General features: G+C 43.2%; 1 protein-coding gene across 1 annotated transcript in view; it reads left to right on the top strand.

Annotated features, from left to right (window-relative positions):
- SPON1 (spondin 1) overlaps positions 1 to 22,168 on the top strand; it is a 306,848-nt gene that overhangs the window by 268,501 nt on the left and 16,179 nt on the right. The window contains 4 exon segments of the mRNA XM_040409267.1: positions 2,781 to 2,921; positions 4,906 to 4,981; positions 18,012 to 18,194; positions 19,961 to 20,131. Coding sequence (XP_040265201.1) covers positions 2,781 to 2,921; positions 4,906 to 4,981; positions 18,012 to 18,194; positions 19,961 to 20,131 — 571 coding nt within the window.

Raw genomic sequence — 22,168 nt, 5'->3', positions numbered from 1 at the left:
CCCAAACTGAACTCTTGCACCAGGGTCCATGAGCCTTTAGCTACGCCCCTGTTTTACCCCCGTCTAACGGTATAAGCAGGAGACTTGAAGCTGGTTTTCAGATAACCAGCGCTCCAAACCCTGTAAAGATAGAAGAAGGTGTCAATCAGTAGACAATTTTTGAATTAATCTAGATTATTTTGGTCTTCAGCGTGTCTTGGCCCCATAGCTTCTGCTGTTATCTGCTGCCCTTCGGTTAAAAGGGTCATTGACGGCATCGCTAATACATGCTATCAATGTCAGATAGATGCGGGTCTCATCGAGTCCTCCAAAGTGAAGGAAGGCATGCCGCGCAAACAGGGAAGTCCCATAGTGGTGAATAGAGGGCACAGCCCCCGCTCTATTTGAAGCTATTGGACTTCCAGAAGAAGGCAGTGAACGAAGGATGACTGTGCGTGTGCGTCTGCTGCCCATCACTTTGAGGGTCCCTATCTGACATCGATGTTAGCAATATGCTATCAATGTCCCCAGATGGGCCTAACCAAACCCTTTAAACCCTGCCAGGATCCATACAGGACTGAAAAATGTTCAGTGCACTCTCCTCCACATCAAAAAAGTTTCCTTTTACTTGCAAAAACCGAGGACACTGCGTAAAGAAAAGAACATAAATTGAGAATATGCCATTGATTTTATGCTCTATGTAAAAGCTGGGATTACAAATTAAAATCAATGCCCACGATCAGCCGCACTGTCCGTCTCGTCCTGCAGAAAACCTTTGCCTGAAATGAACCATTTTTTCAGGATTTGGGATTATAATGCAACTCCGCATTCAGTGAATTTCCACTGGAAATACCAGAGAAATATGAAATGTTTTCCAGGGGTGCTAATCCTGCAATGTGCAACTTCCCACACCGTGAATTACTGGCATAATCCCCGGGTAAATCACAGCTTTGTAACATTGTATATAGGATCCAGAACTTTCCGCAGCTCGTTAAGGACTTATACTTGTACGTGTGCTCAGGATATGATCTGCTAATGTCTCGTACTGATCTACAATTTTCTGATTATTTTTTTTCCCCCCCGGACGCCCTGTAGTCATATATTTCACAGCCCCCCCCCCCCCCTCCCCTTTAGACAACGCTTATCCTGTGTGATTCTACTGCCACCTTATGGACACTTTTATCATTGCAAATTCTTCGCAGGCATCGTGAACGCTTCATGGCGTATTCCCGGAGAGAGAGCGTTACTTAATGGGGAATCTGTAAAGTGAAATAACCTCTGAAATTAAATTAACCCCTTTCCTTCTTCCCAAGGTGCCAATCCAAGATCTGGAGTACAGAATGACTTGCATGCTAATGGTTCCTCTTGCAAGAGCCTGATCTTTTCTTATTTCGAAGCTAAAATATTACTCGTAGCCCCCAGATCTGGACACATGGGAGGAAATTTTTAATGGCGGCCTTTAGCAGCCTGATGAAGGGGACTCTGCAGAAGCTCTGCGCACAAGGCTTTTGTCTATCAAATCTTCAAGGGGTTTTCCAGGACTTAACTGTTGATCACTGTCAGATTGGTGGAGATGCAATGCCTGGCACCCCAGTTTGAAAGGAATGAATCGTTGGGGCGAGTGCTGCGTCTAATTCTTTGGCCTGTGACGTTAAGCCCATCGTTCACATGGCCTTTCTGCTGCTCAGTCCCATTCAAGTGAATGGGATTGAGCTGCAATACCAAGCACAGCCACTATACAATGTATGGCGCTGTGGTATAATATGAAAAGACCATGGCGGGTAGGATAGGTCATCAATATTTAAAGGGGTTATCCCATGATTGATGTAAAAAATGACAATCAGACATCATATAGTACATGACAATACCTTGATCTTGACAATACCAGAGATCTCCACATTCACTGCGCCAATTGCTCTGCTAGATTATCTTCAGCCTGGCAGCTCAAGGGGTTTACTCCTTTACTCTTCTGCAGCTCTCTCCTTGTAACTGCCACAGCCTCTAACAGAACATATGGCTGGTGGCAGTTGAAGATTTAAACTGAGCGTGTGCGACCAGCTCAGTGAGGTGGACAAAAAAATAAAGAAAATAACCAACAGCAGGTGGCGCTATACAGATACGTTTATTGAATAGCTCACTGGCTATACTGAATTTTTTAATTACATGCAAATACAAAAGTATTACAAAATGTAGAATATGGTTTGTGACACAATTCCTTTAAGGCCTGGAAAACCCCTTCAATATTAATTATGTGGACAGAGTACAGCACTGTTATTAGGTTACTGTATCTATTAGGTTACTGCTATTTGGCCACTGTACACTGGTAAAATATGAGCACTGTATGGGGTTACTGTGCGGCACTGCCACTTGTTTTGCAGTGTATGATGGTGGTGGCACTGTTATTTAGGCAACTTTATGGAAATATATGGCCAATAAATGGCACAGTTATTTGAGTATGGGTATTTATACATAGGCATACGCAAATAATGATCATGCAGTGTTATTTATACACCACATGATCATTAATAGTGCCATATGGGAAGGGGGGCACCAACAGTAGTAGCCTCTAAACATGTGATATAGGTTGTTAACATACGTGATAGAAGTTTCCCTTTGAAATGCTCCATGTCTGCAGTCAGGGGAGGGTGTATGTACTTTGTAGGGTATTTAGCATTTTCTGTTGATGAGGCCAAACCTACTATTATGTCAGCAACATTATGTCCTAAACCAGAGCCTTAGGTCAGGTCAATCATGTCTATGATAAGTCCATTCAGTAATATATTGTTTCTTATTATATCTAGTCACCTAACAAACCTACGTTACCACAAGATAAAATCCGTCCGCTGACCAGTTTGGAGCACCCACAGAGCCCATTTTATGACCCGGAAGGAGGTCCCATCATTCCAGTGGCTAGAGTTGCTATTGAGCGAATTGCCAGAAAAGTAAGTAATGTTACACATTCTGCATGGCCGATAAACACTTTGTGTGGAGAAGGATATTTAAAGGGTTGAAAAAATAAATAAATAAAGCTATTTTGTGATACATTGAATAAAAAAGTTAATCATTATAGAAACATTTTTTAAAGTAAGGTTCTCCAGTTCAATTCTCCAGTGGATGGTTATTCAGGTGGCCATGGGTACGTCCAAGGACATGTGCTGCCTTATTGGACTCCATAGATGTGCCTAAAGTTTTTACACTATATTGTCCTTAATTATAATGAACTTTCAAGGCGTTGTCCAGAACTTTTAAAAATGTCTTCCTTTTCTGAAAACAGGCCCATTTTTTGTCCATCAGCTGGTATTATAGCTCAGCCTGATTTAGGCCTCTTTCACACATCCATGTCCTTGATGATATCTGTGACAAGATGGTCAGTTTGTTTATCTGTGAAGATGTCCATGAAGGATCCGTGTTTGGTCTGTGTATACTTTTTTTGCCTACATGTGTCATCCGTATTCGACATACACCGCTAGGCTGAAGATTAATTTCCGGGGCATCTCCTAACAATGGTCCGTGGACCAAACAGGATGCCATGGTTTTTACAAACTCATAGACTTTAATGTGCGTGAGGGATCCTTAATCATAGACAAAAATAGGACATAGGGTCACCACAAACCCATTGTGTGTGGAAAGCCTCTGATCTGGAAATACACACATTAAAGTCAATTGATACATGAGCGGTCCATGGAGACCATAGACAACACCCGTCCGACGGGTGAAAGAGACCCTACTTGAATGGAGCTAGCTGCAATACCAAAGGTGGCCCAAGGATCACAGTGGTTCTGTATCTTGAAAAAAGTAGACACTTTTTTTTGCCAATTATGAACAACTCATGGGAGATTGTGCAAGGAAACAAACACCTAACATGAGTAAAGATATGGGGTTCATGGAAGAATAAACACCTTCATGACAGTGGAAGAGTCAACGCCAAAAAACGAGTTGCATGTTCAGAATTCCTTGTCGACTGTTCACACATGATTAGTGGTATAGGAGATGTAGGAGAAACAATTGTACACAAAACCCCATAAATTGAGTTTTTATAGATCTTTCTTTCTCATAGACCAGCCACAAGTAGTCAAGGCAGAACTACAGTATGACTGTATCTATCAAAAGCATGACATATAGAATTATCTCAGTAGCTTCTCTTGGTTGGACTTTACAGACATTTCCCACACAAGAGAAACAGGGCTGTGGAGCATCTCATAACTGATCATGAAGCTCTGCAGCCTGCGTCCCACACCTGGTGCGCTTTTGGTCCACTTGTGGGAGCAACGCTCAGCAATCAAAGTAAATTTTTCCATCTTTCCTTTTATTAAAAGCAGTGACAGGGGTATGTATTTCTTCCTGTCCCCTTCTCCTTACGTTGCCTGTCATCAGTTTTGCATCTACAAAACTGCTGACAGATTCTTAATTTCCCATTAAATCAATTGTCCAGCATTAGAAAAAATGGCCAGCCATTTTTCCCTGAACAGTGCCCCTCTGGTCTATAGGCTAGGTCTAGTATTGTACACATATTTCCTCCAATTCACTGGAATAGAGATACAATGCAATACCCCTTACTTTAGAGTATATAGATCATGTATAGGGTAAAAACGTATGAAGACTGCGTTAGTTGAGAAAGTCTCCTAGAGCTTAGGACTCAGGAACATCAAACCGTTCAATATAAATGGTAAAGGTCTTGGAGTTTGATGTAGTATTTTTGGGTCGATATTTGGCTAAGAATACGAATATGATTCATTGCTCTGCCATCTGATCTTAACGCATTGCTTCATCGCGTGACATATGGCGGTGTTGTCTGATGAATGTATACCGAGTAACGTTCAACCTTATCACACTAAAAATTCCTGCTCTCATTAGCAACAAACTGATTACTAATTGGACCAGCAGCCCACATTTAACGGTCCATTAATTATGTCTTATGTCTTGCAGGGAGAGCAATGCAACATAGTCCCTGACAACGTAGATGACATTGTGGCCGATCTTGTCGCGGAAGACAAAGAAGAAGGTAAAAATATCACGCGGGGGTCCAATTAAGATTCCTCTGCAATGGAGATTCTTGATTAATGTAGGCACCAGAAAAATTATCTTTAATTGCAAAAAGTATGACATGGAAAGTGAGAAAGCTGAAGTAAAGAATAATTCATAAAATTATGTATTTATTTATACGGATACAATCAGTACTGTCCGCATAACATTCATTTCTCATGGCTTCTAGACTGAGCAAGTCTTCTTCTCGGTCAGGAGCTCTACTTATGTATAAGAAGGAAATGGAATCACCACTCCATTTCCACCAAGTTCTGCCCAGTAACGAGCCCTAATAACAATAACCACATGTCAACCGGAGCTCGTTACCTGCATTTACATGAACCCATAAATTGGTCTGTAGACCAGGTAATCAGCGGCATATTTACATGGGATAGTGATTGGAAATGAGAGTCTTTTGCTTCCGATCGCCAGCCCTAAGGAGTCCACCATTCTGTAGGACATTGCAAGTGCTAGGACATGGAGTTAATGGACATGAATAGAGATTTGAGCAAGTTTCCCAGCATCCAACATGGCATCTTTATAGAAAATTTATAATTGCATATGGTCACATCTAGAGTTACAGAGCCCAAGCTAATTAACAAATGAGACCAACCATGCCATACATTATGTTTAAGTTTTCTGACATTGTGCTAATATTCTAAAGGAAAACTGCAAAAAGAAGGGTTTCTTCACACATTATTGGCATGTTGAGCTTTTTATTTGCTGCTGTTTTATTTAAAAAAAAATTTTTTTTCAAAACTGCAGCAAAATAACTGGGAAAAATGCTACAGGATTATAATATGTGAATCAATATTAAAGGGACTATCTCACTTCTAGGGTATGCCACCAATGTCAGATAGAGGTAGGACCTGCACCTGCCCTCAAAGTGAACGAGAGAGCACCATGCATGTGTGACCGCCCTCTATTCATTACCGTGGGAGTTCTGAAAATAGCCGAGCGCTGGTGTATTTCCGGCAGTCATATAGAAGTGAATGGATCGGTGGCTCCATTCATTTCTAGGGGACTTTCAAAAATAGCTGATAGATATTTTTGGATCTCTCATTGAAGTGAACGGAGAGCACTAGTGTTGATCAAGCATGCTCGGCCGAACACCTGTTTGGCTCGTGCATCTCGATGCTCGGCACATGGCGGTACTCGGCCGAGTACCGCATTTGCTCGACCGCCATGCTCGAGTCTCCTCCCTGCACGTTTCTTGGCTGCTATGCAGCCAATAAATGTCCAGGTAAGTACTGCCCTCACTGTAATGCCAGTAGCCATGTTGGTTACCGGCATTACAGTGATTGGCTGGCCGAAACGAGTCATCGAGCATAGGAAGGGACAGAGAGTGTAGGGAGTGTAATTGAATATTTTTTTGTACAAAAATGTTTCAGAGACCAAAAAGTCCTTGTAAGGACTATTGTGTGTGACAGCAGCAATATATATTTTTAGCGCATCCTGCGCTAAATACTGTGTAATAGGCTGCTGCGGACAGTTAAATTATTCGCGCCACATCTCCTGTTTAAAGTTTGTGCAACCCTAAAATATCAGTGACATCCAGTGTACTTTTTCCGTAGACGGTGTCCGCTGCGAACAGTTAAATTATCCGCGCCATATCTCCTGTTTGAAGTGTGCCCATCCCTAAAATATCTGTGACATCCAGTGCAGTTTTTCCATAGACACTGTGAACAGTGACATTACCTGTGGTACCTGTCCTGTATAACATTTCCTCATCACAAATACCTTTTTTGCGCATACACTTCTAAATCCAACGCTACTGTACGTGTGACATACTTTCAAGCATATATCACATTTAAAATGAAGAAGGCGAGCAGTAAGGTACGGGGAAGTGGCTGTAATGCTGCTGGTGCCCGCAGGGGCCGTGGCCCTGGGCGTGGAGAAACTGTGCCTGCTGTCAAAACACAAGAGAAACAATCATCCACGATACCTAGCTTCATGTCCCAGTTTGCAGGGCGGCGCAGGACAACGATCGCAAAGTCAGTCCAGTGCGAGCAGGTGGTCGGTTGGATTGCAGCAGATAATGCTTTCAGTCGGTTAAGCACCACCCTGTCTTCCACCAAGTCCAGTCTCAGTAGCCAGGAGTCTGGTCAACACAATCCTCACCCTGATCCTCCTTTCTCCCACCATGTACAGTCTGGCCAAACAAGTGATCCCACACTCAGATATTCCGAGGACCTCTTTTCATCGCCATTACTTAATTTGGCCCTCTCGCCAAGCACGCTTGAAGAGGGACATGAGATCTTGTGGCCTGATTCCTAACCTCTTGAGCATCCACAGTCACAAGAACATGACGGTGGGGAACGGCAGTTAATGTTTAATGAGGTGGATGATGATGAGACACAGTTGCCAATGAGTCAACCTCAATTACTGTCTCAAGAGGTTGATGAACAGGATGAGACACAGTTGTCAATCACTGAGGTTGTGGTTAGGTCAACAAATCAGGACGATGATCAGAGTGAGGAAGTGGAAGAGGAGGTCGTGGACGATGAAGTCACTGGCCCAACCTGGGAAGGTGGAAAGCCAAGCGAGGACAGCAGTACAGAGTGGGAGGGATCTGCAGCACCGCAACAGGCTGGAAGAGGCAGTGGGGTGCCAAAAGGGAGAAGGTGGGCCACACCAAACAGTCCCGCAACTGTTCCACGAAGCAACCCCTTGCGTAAATCTCCCTTGCCAAGGGGTAGATGTTCCGCAGTATGGCGCTTTTTTGAGAAAAGTGTGGACGATAAAAGAATAGTAGTTTGCAGCCTGTGCAATATGAAAATGAGCAGGGGTGTGAACACTAGCAACCTCACCACCACCAGCATGATCCGCCACATGGCATCCAAGCACCATAATAAGTGGGACGAACGCCTGGGTCCACAATCTGTGTCTGCGGGTCACACCACTGCCTCCTCTTCCCTATGTTACGTGCTGGCCAATCCCCTGTCGAAGGCGCAGGCTCGGATGCCTCCCGCCCTGCACCTGGACCTTTGCAAGCACCATCAGCGACCACATCCACTTCCGTGTCCCAGCGCAGTGTCCAAATGTCCTTACCCCAGGCCTTTGAACGCAAATTCCCAGCCACCCACCCACAGGCCATAGCATTCCAAATTACTGGCCCTGGAAATGTTGCCATTTAGGCTTGTGGACTCTGAGGCCTTCCGTAGCCTGATGTCGGCGGCCGTCCCGCATTACGCCGTCCCCAGCCGCCAATATTTTTCAAGGTGTGCCGTGCCAGCCTTACACCAACATGTGTCCCGTACCATCACACGTGTCCTGACCAACGCAGTTACTGGGAAGGTCCACTTAACCACGGACATATGGACAAGTGCATTCGGCCAGGGACGCTACATTTCCCTGACGACACACTGGTTGAATGTCGTCGAGGTCGGGAGCGAGTTGTACCCTGGGATGGCACAAGTGCTACCAACGCCAAGGATTGCGGGCCCTATGTAGATCAGAGTTTCCGCCAGCACCTACGTTATTGGCTCCAAACCCCACTTTTCCTCCTCTGCCTTCTCCTCCACTTCCACCTCCGAATTATCCGCGTGCAGCACCAGTCAGTCATCAGTCAGTAGCTGGAAGCAGTGTAGCACTGCAGTGGGGAAGTGGCAACAGGCCGTTCTGGAGCTGATATGCTTAGGGGACAAAGATCACACCGCCACAGAGCTATTGCAGGGGATAAGAGACCAAACTGAGCTGTGGCACTCACTACTCAACCTACAACCAGGCATGGTTGTGTCTGATAATGGCCGTAACTTGGTGGTGGCTTTGGAGCTTGGCAAGCTCACACACATCCCATGCCTAGCCCACATGTTCAACCTTGTGGTTCAGCGGTTTATCAAAACCTACCCCAATTTGCCTGAGCTACTGGTGAAGGTGCGTCGCGTGTGTGCACATTTCCGCAAGTCATCGACAGCTTCAGCCGGTCTGTCAACGCTGCATCAGCGCTTGAAATTGCCAGTTTACTGGCTGTTGTGCGACGTGAGCACGTGCTGGAACTCCACGTTCCACATGTTGGCCATGCTTTGTGAACAGCAGAGGGCAGTAGTGGAATACCAGCTGCAACATGGTCGTCGCCTTTCCAGTCAGTTTCCGCTATTCACAAGCGACGAATGGGCATTGAAGTCTGACCTCTGTGAGGTTTTAAGAAACTTTGAGGAATCAACAAAGATGGTAAGCGGCGATGCCGCTATTATCAGCGTAACCATCCCACTTCTGTGTCTACTCAAAAGCTTGCTGCTCACAATTAAGGACAACGCTTTACATGTGGAAGAGGTGAAAATGGGGAAAGACATTACACAGGGTGATAGCCAGACCACCCTTCATTTCGTCTTCTCAGCGCAAATTGGACGATGAAGAGGAGGAGGAACAGGAGACAGTTACCTCTGCTACAGAGGGTAGTACCCATGAAAGTTTAATTCCATCTGTTCAGCGTGGGTGGGCAGAAGAGGAGGAAGAGGATGAGGAGATTGAGAGTGATCCTCCTGATGATGACAGCAAAGTCTTGCCTGTTGGTACTCTGGCACACATGGCTGAATTCATGTTAGGCTACCTTTCCCGCGACCCGCGCGTTATACGCATTTTAGACAACACCTATTACTGGTTGTTCACCTTTCTCGACCCCGCTACCAGGAGAACTCTCTGATCTCTCATTCCTCTGGTGGAGAGGACGAGCAAAACGGTGCAATACCAGAAGATCCTTGTTGAAAATTTGCTCCAAAAATATCCATCTGACAACGCTGGCGGCAGAGTCCATAGTTCCTTGGCCAACCGAGGAGGGGAGACAAGGGGAACACACAGCAGTTCCAACAGGGGCAGGGCAACACTCTCCAAAGCCTGGGACAGTTTCATGACACCCTGCCAGCACCCTCACCCTAGTGTCACAAGAAGGAAAATTTTGGAAGATGGTGAAGGAGTACATAGCATATCGTGTCAGCGTCCTCAATGATCCCTCAGTGCCTTACAACTACTGGGTGTCCAAGCTGGACACGTGGCACAAACTGGCACTCTACGCCTTGGAGGTACTGGCCTGCCCTGCCGCCAGCATTTTGTCTGAGCGGGTATTTAGTGCTGCTGGTGGCATTATAACAGATAAGCGTATCCGCCTGTCAACTGAAAATGCTGACAGGTTGACTCTTATAAAAATGAACAAGTCCTGGATTGACCATGACTTCTCGACTTCACCAGAGGAAAGCTGATGAACATAAAGGCACTCTAAATGTGTTCTTTATAATGTACTGAATACACTGTATTCCCATGCACCCCTTCCATGACAAAAAAGGGTATATGGTTGAATCTTCCTTTTCTTATCCTCCTTCTCCTCTTCCATCATATCAACACATGCCTATTCGTCGCATATAATGCCCTCGCATATATGCCCTTCGCATATAATGTTTTACATTTACAAGGTCAGCTCACCAGCAGGCCCTCATCTAATATGTTTTACAGGGTCAGCTCACCAGCAGGCCCTCGCATATAATTTTTTAGAGGGTCAGCTCACCAGCAGGCCCTCGCATATAATTTTTTAGAGGGTCAGCTCACCAGCAGGCCCTCGCATATAATGTTTTACAGGGTCAGCTCACCAGCAGGCCCTCGCATATAATGTTTTACAGGGTCAGCTCACCAGCAGGCCCTCGCATATAATTTTCTAGAGGGTCTGCTCACCAGCAGGCTCTTGCATATAATGTTTTACAGGGTCAGCTCACCAGCAGGCCTTTACCTACAATCTTTTAAAGGGCCAGCTAACCTGAAGGCCCTCGCATATAATGCTTTAGAGGGTCAGCTCACCTGCAGGCCCTCACCTACAACCTTTTAGCGGGTCAGCTCACCAGCAGGTCCGCACCTAAAATCTTTTACAGGGTCAGCTCACCAGCACATGCTGCCTTGCTTGGATGTGGTAGCCATAGCTGTTTCTCAGGCTCCCTCTCCGGAATCGAACCATGATTCCCCCGTTACCCGTGGTCACCATGGTTTGCGCTGAAAATAACATTGAAAGTTAATAGGGCAGACATCCGAATGGATTGTCGCCGTCACGGGGACTTACGATCGGCCCCAGGTTATTTAGAGTCACCAAAACGGCAGCAGGCCCTTGCCCATAATGTTTTAGATGGTCAGATCAGCAGGCCCTTGCTCCAAATGTTTTTGAGGGTCACCAGCACGCCATCAATCATAATTTTTCAAGGCTGTGTATAATGCCCTCCTTTATGTGTAACAAATGGTGCATTGGTGTGCCTTGTAATTTTTGGCAGCCCTTTCCCTTAGGCCTCTTTCACACGACTGTATGGCTTTTTCAGTATTTTGCAGGGCGTTTTTTTTCCGGATCCGTTGTTTCGTTTTTTGTTTCCGTTGTGTTTCCGTTTCGGTTCCATTTTTCCGTTCCGTTTTTCCGTATGGCATATACAGTATACAGTAATTACATAGAAAAAATTGGGCTGGGCATAACATTTTCAATAGATGGTTCCGCAAAAAACGGCCCGTAAACGAAAAAAAAAACGCTCGTGTGAAAGAGACCTTAGTGCCTAGGCTTTATGAGTGTAGGACTCCCACTACCTGAACATTTGTACCACAATGTGAATGAGGCCCTCCTTTATGTGATATACAGGTTGTATCGGAGTACCTCTTCCTTGTAATTTTTGGCAGCACTTGCACTTTATATACAAGTAAATAGACAGGAAAGAATGTTTCCTAACAATTTTTCCTCTAAAATAGATTTTATCTTCGGTTTTGTGTATATTATTGTCATTTTGTAAAAGTAGCGTACTACTCGGACAATATCGTTCCCAGCAGCGACCTGGGAGTCCAAGATGCATCCAGACATCCTCCCCATGCTGTTCCCGAACCATTTAGGTGATGTTTCCATCAATTTCTGACCTTTTCCTATGAACTAGGCACCCTACCCTCTTCAGAGCAGGGGGTGCCTGGTTTAATGCTCGGGTTCTAACATTGACTTCCACTATAATCGGGTGCTCCCGAGCACCCCGATGTGTTCGGCCAGAGCACCCGAGCACTTTGGTGCTCGGTCAACACTAGGGAGCATGTTGCGCAGGCGTGGTGTGCTCTTGTTCACGTTGGGGAACCCAGTAGGAGATAGATGCAAGTCCCAGAAGTGGGACCCAAACCTATCTGATATTGGTGGCATATGCAAGCGCTTTGCCACCAATGTGTGAGGTGATACTACCCCTTTAAGTCCTCTATGTACCATGGCATAATTTATCATTTAGCCATATAGCAGTTATAGCATAAAGCTCTCTGGTACTTTGCTACAATGTATCAATCTGGAGGCCATTCTGTTACCAGATACTGTACAATTGTATCCACTTCTCAGAGGAGATTGGAACTAGCTGCTAGTTTGTAGCCTCTGAATGTAAACAAACAACAGTGTTCTTATTCACTGACAGCAAGCTGATATCTTTATAGGGAATCTGTCAACTCCGGCGAGCCCTGATGAGCACAGTAATACATGTGTAGAACATCTGCCGCTGATTCCACATCAGCAATTTGTATGTCCATATTCCCCCCACTGTGCATCTGCAAACCAGCCATGTGATGTATTGAGAGGACTCCTGTGGATGTGCACATAATGGAGGGGAGTCCAGGAAAGGCAGTCCACTTATGGTTTGTGGGCACATAGCATAGTAATGGAGGTGAACATCGACATACAAATTACTGATCTGCCGTCAGCGGTAGGTGTTCTATACATGTATTATTGTACTTAATAGATCTCACCAGGGGTGACAGATTCCCTATAAAAAAGTGAGGAACTGAAAGACAAAAATATATTAAAAAGTTGTAGAACTTTTCAGACCAATCTAGAAAATGTTAAAAATAAAAAAGAAACATTACTTACCTTGACCGATACCCCACCACTGCTGGTCCAAGGCTGCTTCGGCAAATTGCGGATCCGCAACACACCCGCCCGGCACCCCTATAGAAATGCCTATTCTTGTCCGCAGCTGCGGACAAGAATAGGACATGCTCTATCTTTTTGCGGAGCTGCGGACCCAAAGATCGGGACCGCGCTCTGCAAATGCGGATGCGGACAGCACACTGTGTGCTGTCCGCATCCATTCCGTCCCCATAGAGAATGAATGGGTCCGCACCCGTTCCGCAAAATTGCGAAACGGATGCGGACCCATTTTGCGGACGTGTGAATGGAGCCTTACGGTCACAGCTTCTAACAGTAGACATGGCTGGGGGCTGTTGAAGATTTAAAATGAGCGCGTGCGACCATCTCCATGAGGTGGATAAAAAATAAGGAAAAAACAAGCAGCAGGTGGCGCTATACAGACAGGGTGCACCACCAATGAGTAGTGTTGAGCGCGAATATTCGAATAGCGAAATTTTTTATTGAATATCGGCACTTCGCTAATTCGCAAATATTTCGAATATAGTGCTATATATTCATTATTTCGAATATTCATATTTTTTTTTATTGTTACCCAAGCTTTTCAAAAGGCGGTAATTTTAAGAGATGATTCCCTGCTCCCTGCCCGCTCAAGTCAGTGCCCGTTGCCGCCTCTATCTACTTCCCGTGCGCATGGAGCGTCCCCATCACCATGGGAACGCCTCCATGCTAGAATGTACTGTCGGATTTGAGAACCAAGTTGCAATCTCAATGCGAATAATATAACTTGAATAACACGCATAACGATTTTAACTTGTACCTGGTTTACAATGGTTGGCTTTCTTGAATTAGCGAAGATAGAGAATATTTCGTTTTGACTAATAAATATATTCGTAATCCTCGCTAATTGAAAGTAATTTAGTAAACCAGGTCTAAGTTGAAATCCCAATGCGATTAATTCAAGTTGCGATTTTAACTTGTAGCTGCTGCTGGGTCTCTAATGGAATGGGTCAGCTTGCTAGAATTAACGAAGTTAACGAATATGGAATCTAGCAGTGCTAATTTGTAATCGCAATGCGATAATATTTGCTATTATTATTAACCGCATTGCGAATCCAACTTTTATAATCCACTATTCTTAGATATAGTACTATATTCGTTATATTCGTTAAGTCTACCAATACCTCCTATAGCAAAATCGCCTTACTCGATAATGACGTAGTTGTCATTATCGCGTAATACGATAGTAACTTTAATACAGTGTTATGCTAAGTTACTTTTGTGGAGCATTAAACATAGGGAGATAAATCGCCTTACTCGATAATGACGTAGTTGTCATTATCGCATAATGAGATAATAACTTAAATTGAGGAAGATGTAGAATACTTCGCTATCTTCATGGATGTAGAATACTTCGCTATCTTCATGGATGTAGAATACTTCGCTATCTTCATGGATGTAGAATACTTCGCTATCTTCATGGATGTAAAATACTTTGCTATCTTCATGGATGTAGAATACTTCGCTATCTTCGTTGATGTAGAATACTTCGCTATCTTCATTGACGTAGAATACTTCGCTATCTTCATTGATGTAGAATACTTCGCTATCTTCATTGACGTAGAATACTTCGCTATCTTCGTTGATGTAGAATACTTCGCTATCTTCATGGATGTAGAATACTTCGCTATCTTCATGGATGTAGAATACTTCGCTATCTTCGTGGATGTAGAATACTTCGCTATCTTCGTTGATGTAGAATACTTCGCTATCTTCGTTGATGTAGAATACTTCGCTATCTTCGTTGATGTAGAATACTTCGCTATCTTCGTTGATGTAGAATACTTCGCTATCTTCGTTGATGTAGAATACTTCGCTATCTTCGTTGATGTAGAATACTTCGCTATCTTCGTTGATGTAGAATACTTCGCTATCTTCATGGATGTAGAATACTTCGCTATCTTCGTTGATGTAGAATACTTCGCTATCTTCATGGATGTAGAATACTTCGCTATCTTCGTTGATGTAGAATACTTCGCTATCTTCATGGATGTAGAATACTTCGCTATCTTCATTGACGTAGAATACTTCGCTATCTTCGTTGATGTAGAATACTTCGCTATCTTCATTGATGTAGAATACTTCGCTATCTTCATTGATGTAGAATACTTCGATATCTTCGTTGATGCAGAATACTTCGCTATCTTCGTTGATGTAGAATACTTCGCTATCTTCATTGATGTAGAATACTTTGCTATCTTCATTGATGTAGAATACTTCGCTATCTTCATTGATGTAGAATACTTCGCTATCTTCGTGGATGTAGAATACTTCGCTATCTTCGTTGATGTAGAATACTTCGCTATCTTCGTTGATGTAGAATACTTCGCTATCTTCGTTGATGTAGAATACTTCGCTATCTTCATGGATGTAGAATACTTCGCTATCTTCGTTGATGTAGAATACTTCGCTATCTTCGTGGATGTAGAATACTTCGCTATCTTCGTTGATGTAGAATACTTCGCTATCTTCGTTGATGTAGAATACTTCGCTATCTTCATGGATGTAGAATACTTCGCTATCTTTGTTGATGTAGAATACTTCGCTATCTTCGTTGATGTAGAATACTTCGCTATCTTCATGGATGTAGAATACTTCGCTATCTTTGTTGATGTAGAATACTTCGCTATCTTCATTGACGTAGAATACTTCGCTATCTTCGTTGATGTAGAATACTTCGCTATCTTCATGGATGTAAAATACTTCGCTATCTTCGTTGATGTAGAATACTTCGCTATCTTCATGGATGTAGAATACTTCGCTATCTTTGCGGATGTAGAATACTTCGCTATCTTCGTTGATGTAGAATAAAGAATACTTCGCTATCTTGATTCTTTTATTAATATAAAGACATAGAATATAGCGCTATATTTGTGTTAAATCTAGATCTCCAAGATTAAAGAATAGGAAAGTTGCCTTATTATTAAGTTATAAGGCAATTAGAAGTTATAATTTATAACTTCTAATTCTAAGCTTAAAAATCACAATATGCGAATGATCAAATCGCATATTAATCGCGATAAATACAAAAATGACGAATATTCGATTTCGACGAATATAAGACGAATATTCATGCGAATATTCGCGAAATATCGCGAAATCGAATATGGCACCTCCCGCTCAACACTACCAATGAGGCCAGGTGAGGCGATCGCCACAGGCAGTACCAGGTAGGGGCAAGAGAGGGGCAGCCGAAGTGCCATGGGCTGAAGGGAAGGGGTTAGGTTAAGAAACTGGCATTGGGGAAGGAGGGACGCCGTTTCAGTTTTTGTATCAGGCAGCAGAAAGACTAGGTTCACCCCTGTATACAGATACATTTTATTGAATAAATCAGTGACTATACAAATTTTTTAATTACATGCAATTACAAAAGTATTCAGATTCAGGTGTATGTTTGAAAAATGTAGAATTTGTTTTATGGCACAACCACTTTAAGTAGAGGGAACCGACTAGCTGCATATATTGTGTCACCGCACAGTATAGGTTTTCATGCGGGACTGAAAAGCACAGTTGACTGTGCATCCCCCTAAGTAGGGTACGTGGCACCCTATAGATGCATTTGGCCACATCCTTACTGTGCTCCCTTGAACGTAAGTTCCTGCATCAGTTTCAGGTTGGTTTACAATTTCCATATTGCAAATAAAATAAAAAACATCATCCCCCCTTCTTCATGCTACATTTCCCGACACAACCTCTTAATGTTATTTTGCATACACATCCATTGGTAATATATTCTTCTTGTTGAAAGGAACATTGAATTTGTCTTCCTAAGTTGCACGCAAGATAAATGCCCCAATCTAGATGCAGCCCCTATCAGCATCGCCGTATTTCTAATGGTTAAAATAAAACAAGTCTGCCAGGAGCCCCGGTTCAGGAATGAGCCGATGACAAGAACTGATTGCGGATATGCAAAAAGAAAGCTTTGTTTGTCTTAAAAACACGCGGCCGACTTTTTCCTCGCAATCACTCACCAAAGAGGGAAGGAAAAATGAGTTCTGCATTTGCCAGTCACTGCCCTCAAGTGGTTCTCGAAAGATCTGCACGATGTATGATTAAAGGGTTCATTTATCAAGCTCAGCAGGGCACGCATAAGGCAGGCAAATGGCACTTGATGGATTTTCACGTTTTGGGGATTTTTTTGTGATTTATAAGAATGCATTGTGCTGCCCTCTCAAAGTATTTTTCTTCTCTGTCTGCCGTTGACTTAAATTACCTCCATATGTTCAATGTGTTGTAGTTGCTGCTCAGTTGGCAATGCAAAGTTTTCAGCAGATAAATCAGAGAAGTGGCAGAACCTAAGGTGCAGGTTTAATTTTGTTTTAAGGGGTTGCTTAAATGGCAATTCCATAGTTTATTTTAATGGGGTCTATGTCAAGAGTCTAAAGTCTAGAATCTAGAGTTCTTGGGCAAACTAAAGAGCGCCTTGTATTCTAATGGTAGAATCATACCGGGTTGTATTAGGTAGACATTAGTGGCATATCTAGGATATGTCGCCAATGTCTGATCCCCGGAGAATGACCACTGTGGCCTTCACAAAGTGGCAGCATTGTGCTCAGGCTCGGACTGGCCCACAGGGGTACAGGGGAAACCCCCGGTGGGCCCCTGAGCAAGGTGGGCCCCTAGTCCGCCACCCCCTGCACAAGTGGCACATAACACAGTAGACTTACTGCACTACATACATATATTCAATGTACAGCACTGCAACCAGCCTATGTTCATATAAAAAGAAAAAAAGTTAAATTATTTATTATATTAGAATGTACCTGTACGGTGGGCCCCCAAAATAAATTTTACTGGTGGGCCCTAGGTACCCCAGTCCGACACTGATTGTGCTACTTTGTCTCTTGTTGGAGGCTGCATGGTCAGCCTCAGCATAGTCAATAGGCAACATTTTGGCTTCCTCTGAAGCTTGATTACATGCATCCTGATGTAGCAAAGGTGTCTCACATCTGAAGATCTTGCATGATACCATTCCTTACCTTCAGATGATCGGACAGTCTAAAAAATTGTACCTACCAAATGAATGTAGATTTGGAGTTGCATGCCTAGTTTGGCTTTCTCTGACTGAAGTCTTACTCTTTCTTGATTGTTCCTTTTTCACTTTTAGATGACACCCCAGAGACTTGCATCTATTCCAACTGGTCTCCTTGGTCCGCTTGTAGTTCTGCTACCTGTGAGAAAGGCAAAAGAATGAGACAACGTATGCTGAAAGCGCAGCTGGATCTCAGCGTACCATGTCCAGACACACAGGACTTTGAACCTTGTATGGGACCAGGATGCAGCGATGATGGTAATTTGGAGGTCATATTGGATAATTGAGAAGGGAATATATAGAGATGCACCTAGGCACATGCCTCTTAATACTTTTAGGCAAATTAGCTCTCTTTCCATAAAAGAAAAGAAGGCTGAGCTTCTAGCGCACCTGTTGGAAGGCAGCTATCCTATAAGTCAATGCTCAATTGAGACATAATTTAGAATTATAGCTAAGCCAGTATCTCATCTGCAGCTGTTTTGGCGTGATTGCCCACAATTCGAATTTTGCTTTCTAGGATAACTACTTTCCAACAGGCAGCACCGGAGGCAGAACTTTTTTTGTAAAGAGAGCTAATTTACATCCCTTTTCTCAGTGGGGCATGGCATTACCTATAAGACTCTTCATGCCTATTGGGTGCCCTTCACAAGGAGAAATACTACACCCCCAAGATCCCCTCTTTATAATATTGGCACAAAATTAAATCTATGGCAGAAAAGGAGCGTAGATTTCAGGTTTCGGGTATAATGTGCCCCCCACATTTTCTGGCACACATGTTGTTAAATGTGTCGCACCACAAAAATAGATAGTGCCAATCTTTGAGCCATTTCTCCCCTCCCAGTGCCCACTGGAACAATCTTTCCGCACAGTGTCTTTTTTTTTTTTGAGTCTCTTCAAACATTTCAATACCTTGTTTATGATTATGATAATACTAGGACCTTTAGCTATGTCATTCGGTAGATGTAATCGGCAGACATCTGTGACCTAGCATGCCCATCACATTCCTACTGAAGTCAGTGGAGAAATTCAGATGGTGGACTCATTGACAGCCCCATCAATGAAGGCTCACCTTTACATATATACCAATTTGTGATTAAATGGGTTTTCCGCTAATAATTACTTTTTATCTAATGCCCGCAGCCTACCCCCTGAAACAGAAAATTCATACTGCTCTTCTCCACTCCGGTCCTTCACGTTGCCTCTGCAGTGTCCATGTTCCAGTCCTTAGAGTGTTTACATGCGGTGGTGCATGGACATGGTTACATGCTCCACTACAGCCAATAACTGGTTTCTGCTAGTGACCACATTACAGCTGAAGCCAGTTATTAGCTGCAGCGGAGCTTGCGACCATGTCCATGCACCGCCGGATGTAAACACTCTGTGGACCAGAACATAGTTATGGTGGAGGCAGAGCAGAGGACTGGTGCGGCTTGAAGCAGGTAACTATGAATCTTCTGCTTCAGGAGGAAAGCTATGGGCATTAGATAAATTGCATTCTATTTCCGGAAAGACCCTTTAAGAGACTGGTTCATAAATCTGAATACCTCTGATTCAAAAAACAAAAGCTGCGCAAAGTATGGAAGACCCTCATAGCCAGACATCTTCCATGCACCATGGCTCTGCATTTTTTGTAATAATTAAGGTGGTCTCTTTTTGTCCCAGTTCAGATTTGTCTCTCCACATTGAAATAATTGAGGTTATATGAATTGCTCACAAAAAGCTTTGTGATTGTCCATGTGAAGTCAAGGACATAGCTATAGAGCGTGCATAGGTTGGGGTCGTACTTAGGCCCTTAAGCCTGAGGTGGCCTAAATCATCCCTAATATGAGGAGACCAGAGCTATAAATTATGCTTCATAGTTTGGGACCCTATTACAGATTTTACATTGGGGCCCAGGAGCTTCAATTTACAGCTGAAAGACAGTTGGTTTGCAGCCCATGTACCACCTCAGAGTAGCTGTCTACCCATTACTAGGGGAGCTCTTTTTCTGCCATGGCCTTCAGTATGGCTTTGCTTTCTTCCAGATGCGTCCACATGTATGATGTCAGAGTGGATCATGTGGTCCCCTTGTAGTGCCAGCTGCGGAATGGGAATGAGGTCCAGGGAACGATATGTAAAGCAGTTTCCAGAGGACGGATCGATATGTAAAGTCCCCACAGAAGAAACAGAGAAGTGTATAGTCAATGAGGAGTGCGGTAAGTCATATTTTCAATATGCAAATCCAAAGGTAATAGAATTTTTTTTTAACCACCTCAGCCCCTATGGCTTAAACACCCTGAAAAACCAGGCCACTTTTTACACTTCTGACCTACACTACTTTCACGGTTTATTGCTCGGTCATGCAACTTACCACCCAAATGAATTTTACCTCCTTTTCTTCTCACTAATAGAGCTTTCATTTGGTGGTATTTCATTGCTGCTGACATTTTTACTTTTTTTGTTATTAATCGAAATTTAACGATTTTTTTGCAAAAAAATGACATTTTTCACTTTCAGTTGTAAAATTTTGCAAAAAAAAACGACATCCATATATAAATTTTGCTCTAAATTTATTGTTATACATGTCTTTGATAAAAAAAAAATGTTTGGGTAAAAAAAAAATGGTTTGGGTAAAAGTTATAGCGTTTACAAACTATGGTACAAAAATGTGAATTTCCGCTTTTTGAAGCAGCTCTGACTTTCTGAGCACCTGTCATGTTTCCTGAGGTTCTACAATGGCTAGACAATACAAACACCCCACAAATGACCCCATTTCGGAAAGTAGACACCCTAAGGTATTCGCTGATGGGCATAGTGAGTTCATAGAACTTTTTATTTTTTGTCACAAGTTAGCGGAAAATGATGATTTTTTTTTTTCTATTTTTTTATTACAAAGTCTCATATTCCACTAACTTGTGACAAAAAATAAAAAGTTCTATGAACTCACTATGCCCATCAGTGAATACCTTTGGGTGTCTTCTTTCCAAAATGGGGTCACTTGTGGGGTAGTTATACTGCCCTGGAATTCTAGGGGCCCAAATGTGTGGTAAGGAGTTTGAAATCAAATTCTGTAAAAAATGGCCAGTGAAATCCGAAAGGTGCTCTTTGGAATGTGGGCCCCTTTGCCCACCTATGCTGCAAAAAAGTGTCACACATGTGGTATCTCCGTATTCAGGATAAATATCTTGGTCAAATGCCAACTTTGTATAAAAAAATGGGAAAAGTTGTCTTTTGCCAAGATATTTCTCTCACCCAGCATGGGTATATGTAAAATGACACCCCAAAACACATTCCCCAACTTCTCCTGAATACGGAGATACCACATGTGTGACACTTTTTTGCAGCCTAGGTGGGCAAAGGGGCCCACATTCCAAAGAGCACCTTTCGGATTTCACCGGTCATTTTTTACAGAATTTGATTTCAAACTCCTTACCACACATTTGGGCCCCTAGAATGCCAGGGCAGTATAACTACCCCAGAAGTGACCCCATTTTGGAAAGAAGACACCCCAAGGTATTCGCTGATGGGCATAGTGAGTTCATGGAAGTTTTTATTTTTTGTCACAAGTTAGTGGAATATGAGACTTTGTAAGGAAAAAATATAAAAATAAAAAATCATCATTTTCCACTAACTTGTGACAAAAAATAAAAAATTCTAGGAACTCGCCATGCCCCTCACAGAATACCTTGGGGTGTCTTCTTTCCAAAATGGGGTCACTTGTGGGGTAGTTATACTGCCCTGGCATTCTAGGGGCCCAAATGTGTGGTAAGGAGTTTGAAATCAAATTCTGTAAAAAATGGCCAGTGAAATCCGAAAGGTGCTCTTTGGAATGTGGGCCCCTTTGCCCACCTAGGCTGCAAAAAAGTGTCACACATGTGGTATCTCCGTATTCAGGAGAAGTTGGGGAATGTGTTTTAGGGTGTCATTTTACATATACCCATGCTGGGTGAGATAAATATCTTGGTCAAATGCCAACTTTGTATAAAAAAATGGGAAAAGTTGTCTTTTGCCAAGATATTTCTCTCACCCAGCATGGGTATATGTAAAATGACACCCCAAAACACATTCCCCAACTTCTCCTGAATACCGCGATACCACATGTGTGACACTTTTTTGCAGCCTAGGTGGGCAAAGGGGCCCACATTCCAAAGAGCACCTTTCGGATTTCACCGGTCATTTTTTACAGAATTTGATTTCAAACTCCTTACCACACATTTGGGCCCCTAGAATGCCAGGGCAGTATAACTACCCCA

The sequence above is a fragment of the Bufo bufo genome, chromosome 10, assembly GCF_905171765.1.
Source record: "Bufo bufo chromosome 10, aBufBuf1.1, whole genome shotgun sequence".
Lineage (NCBI taxonomy): Eukaryota > Metazoa > Chordata > Amphibia > Anura > Bufonidae > Bufo > Bufo bufo.
Note: the sequence above shows the minus strand (reverse complement) of the source record. Positions and strands in the feature narration are given on the sequence as shown.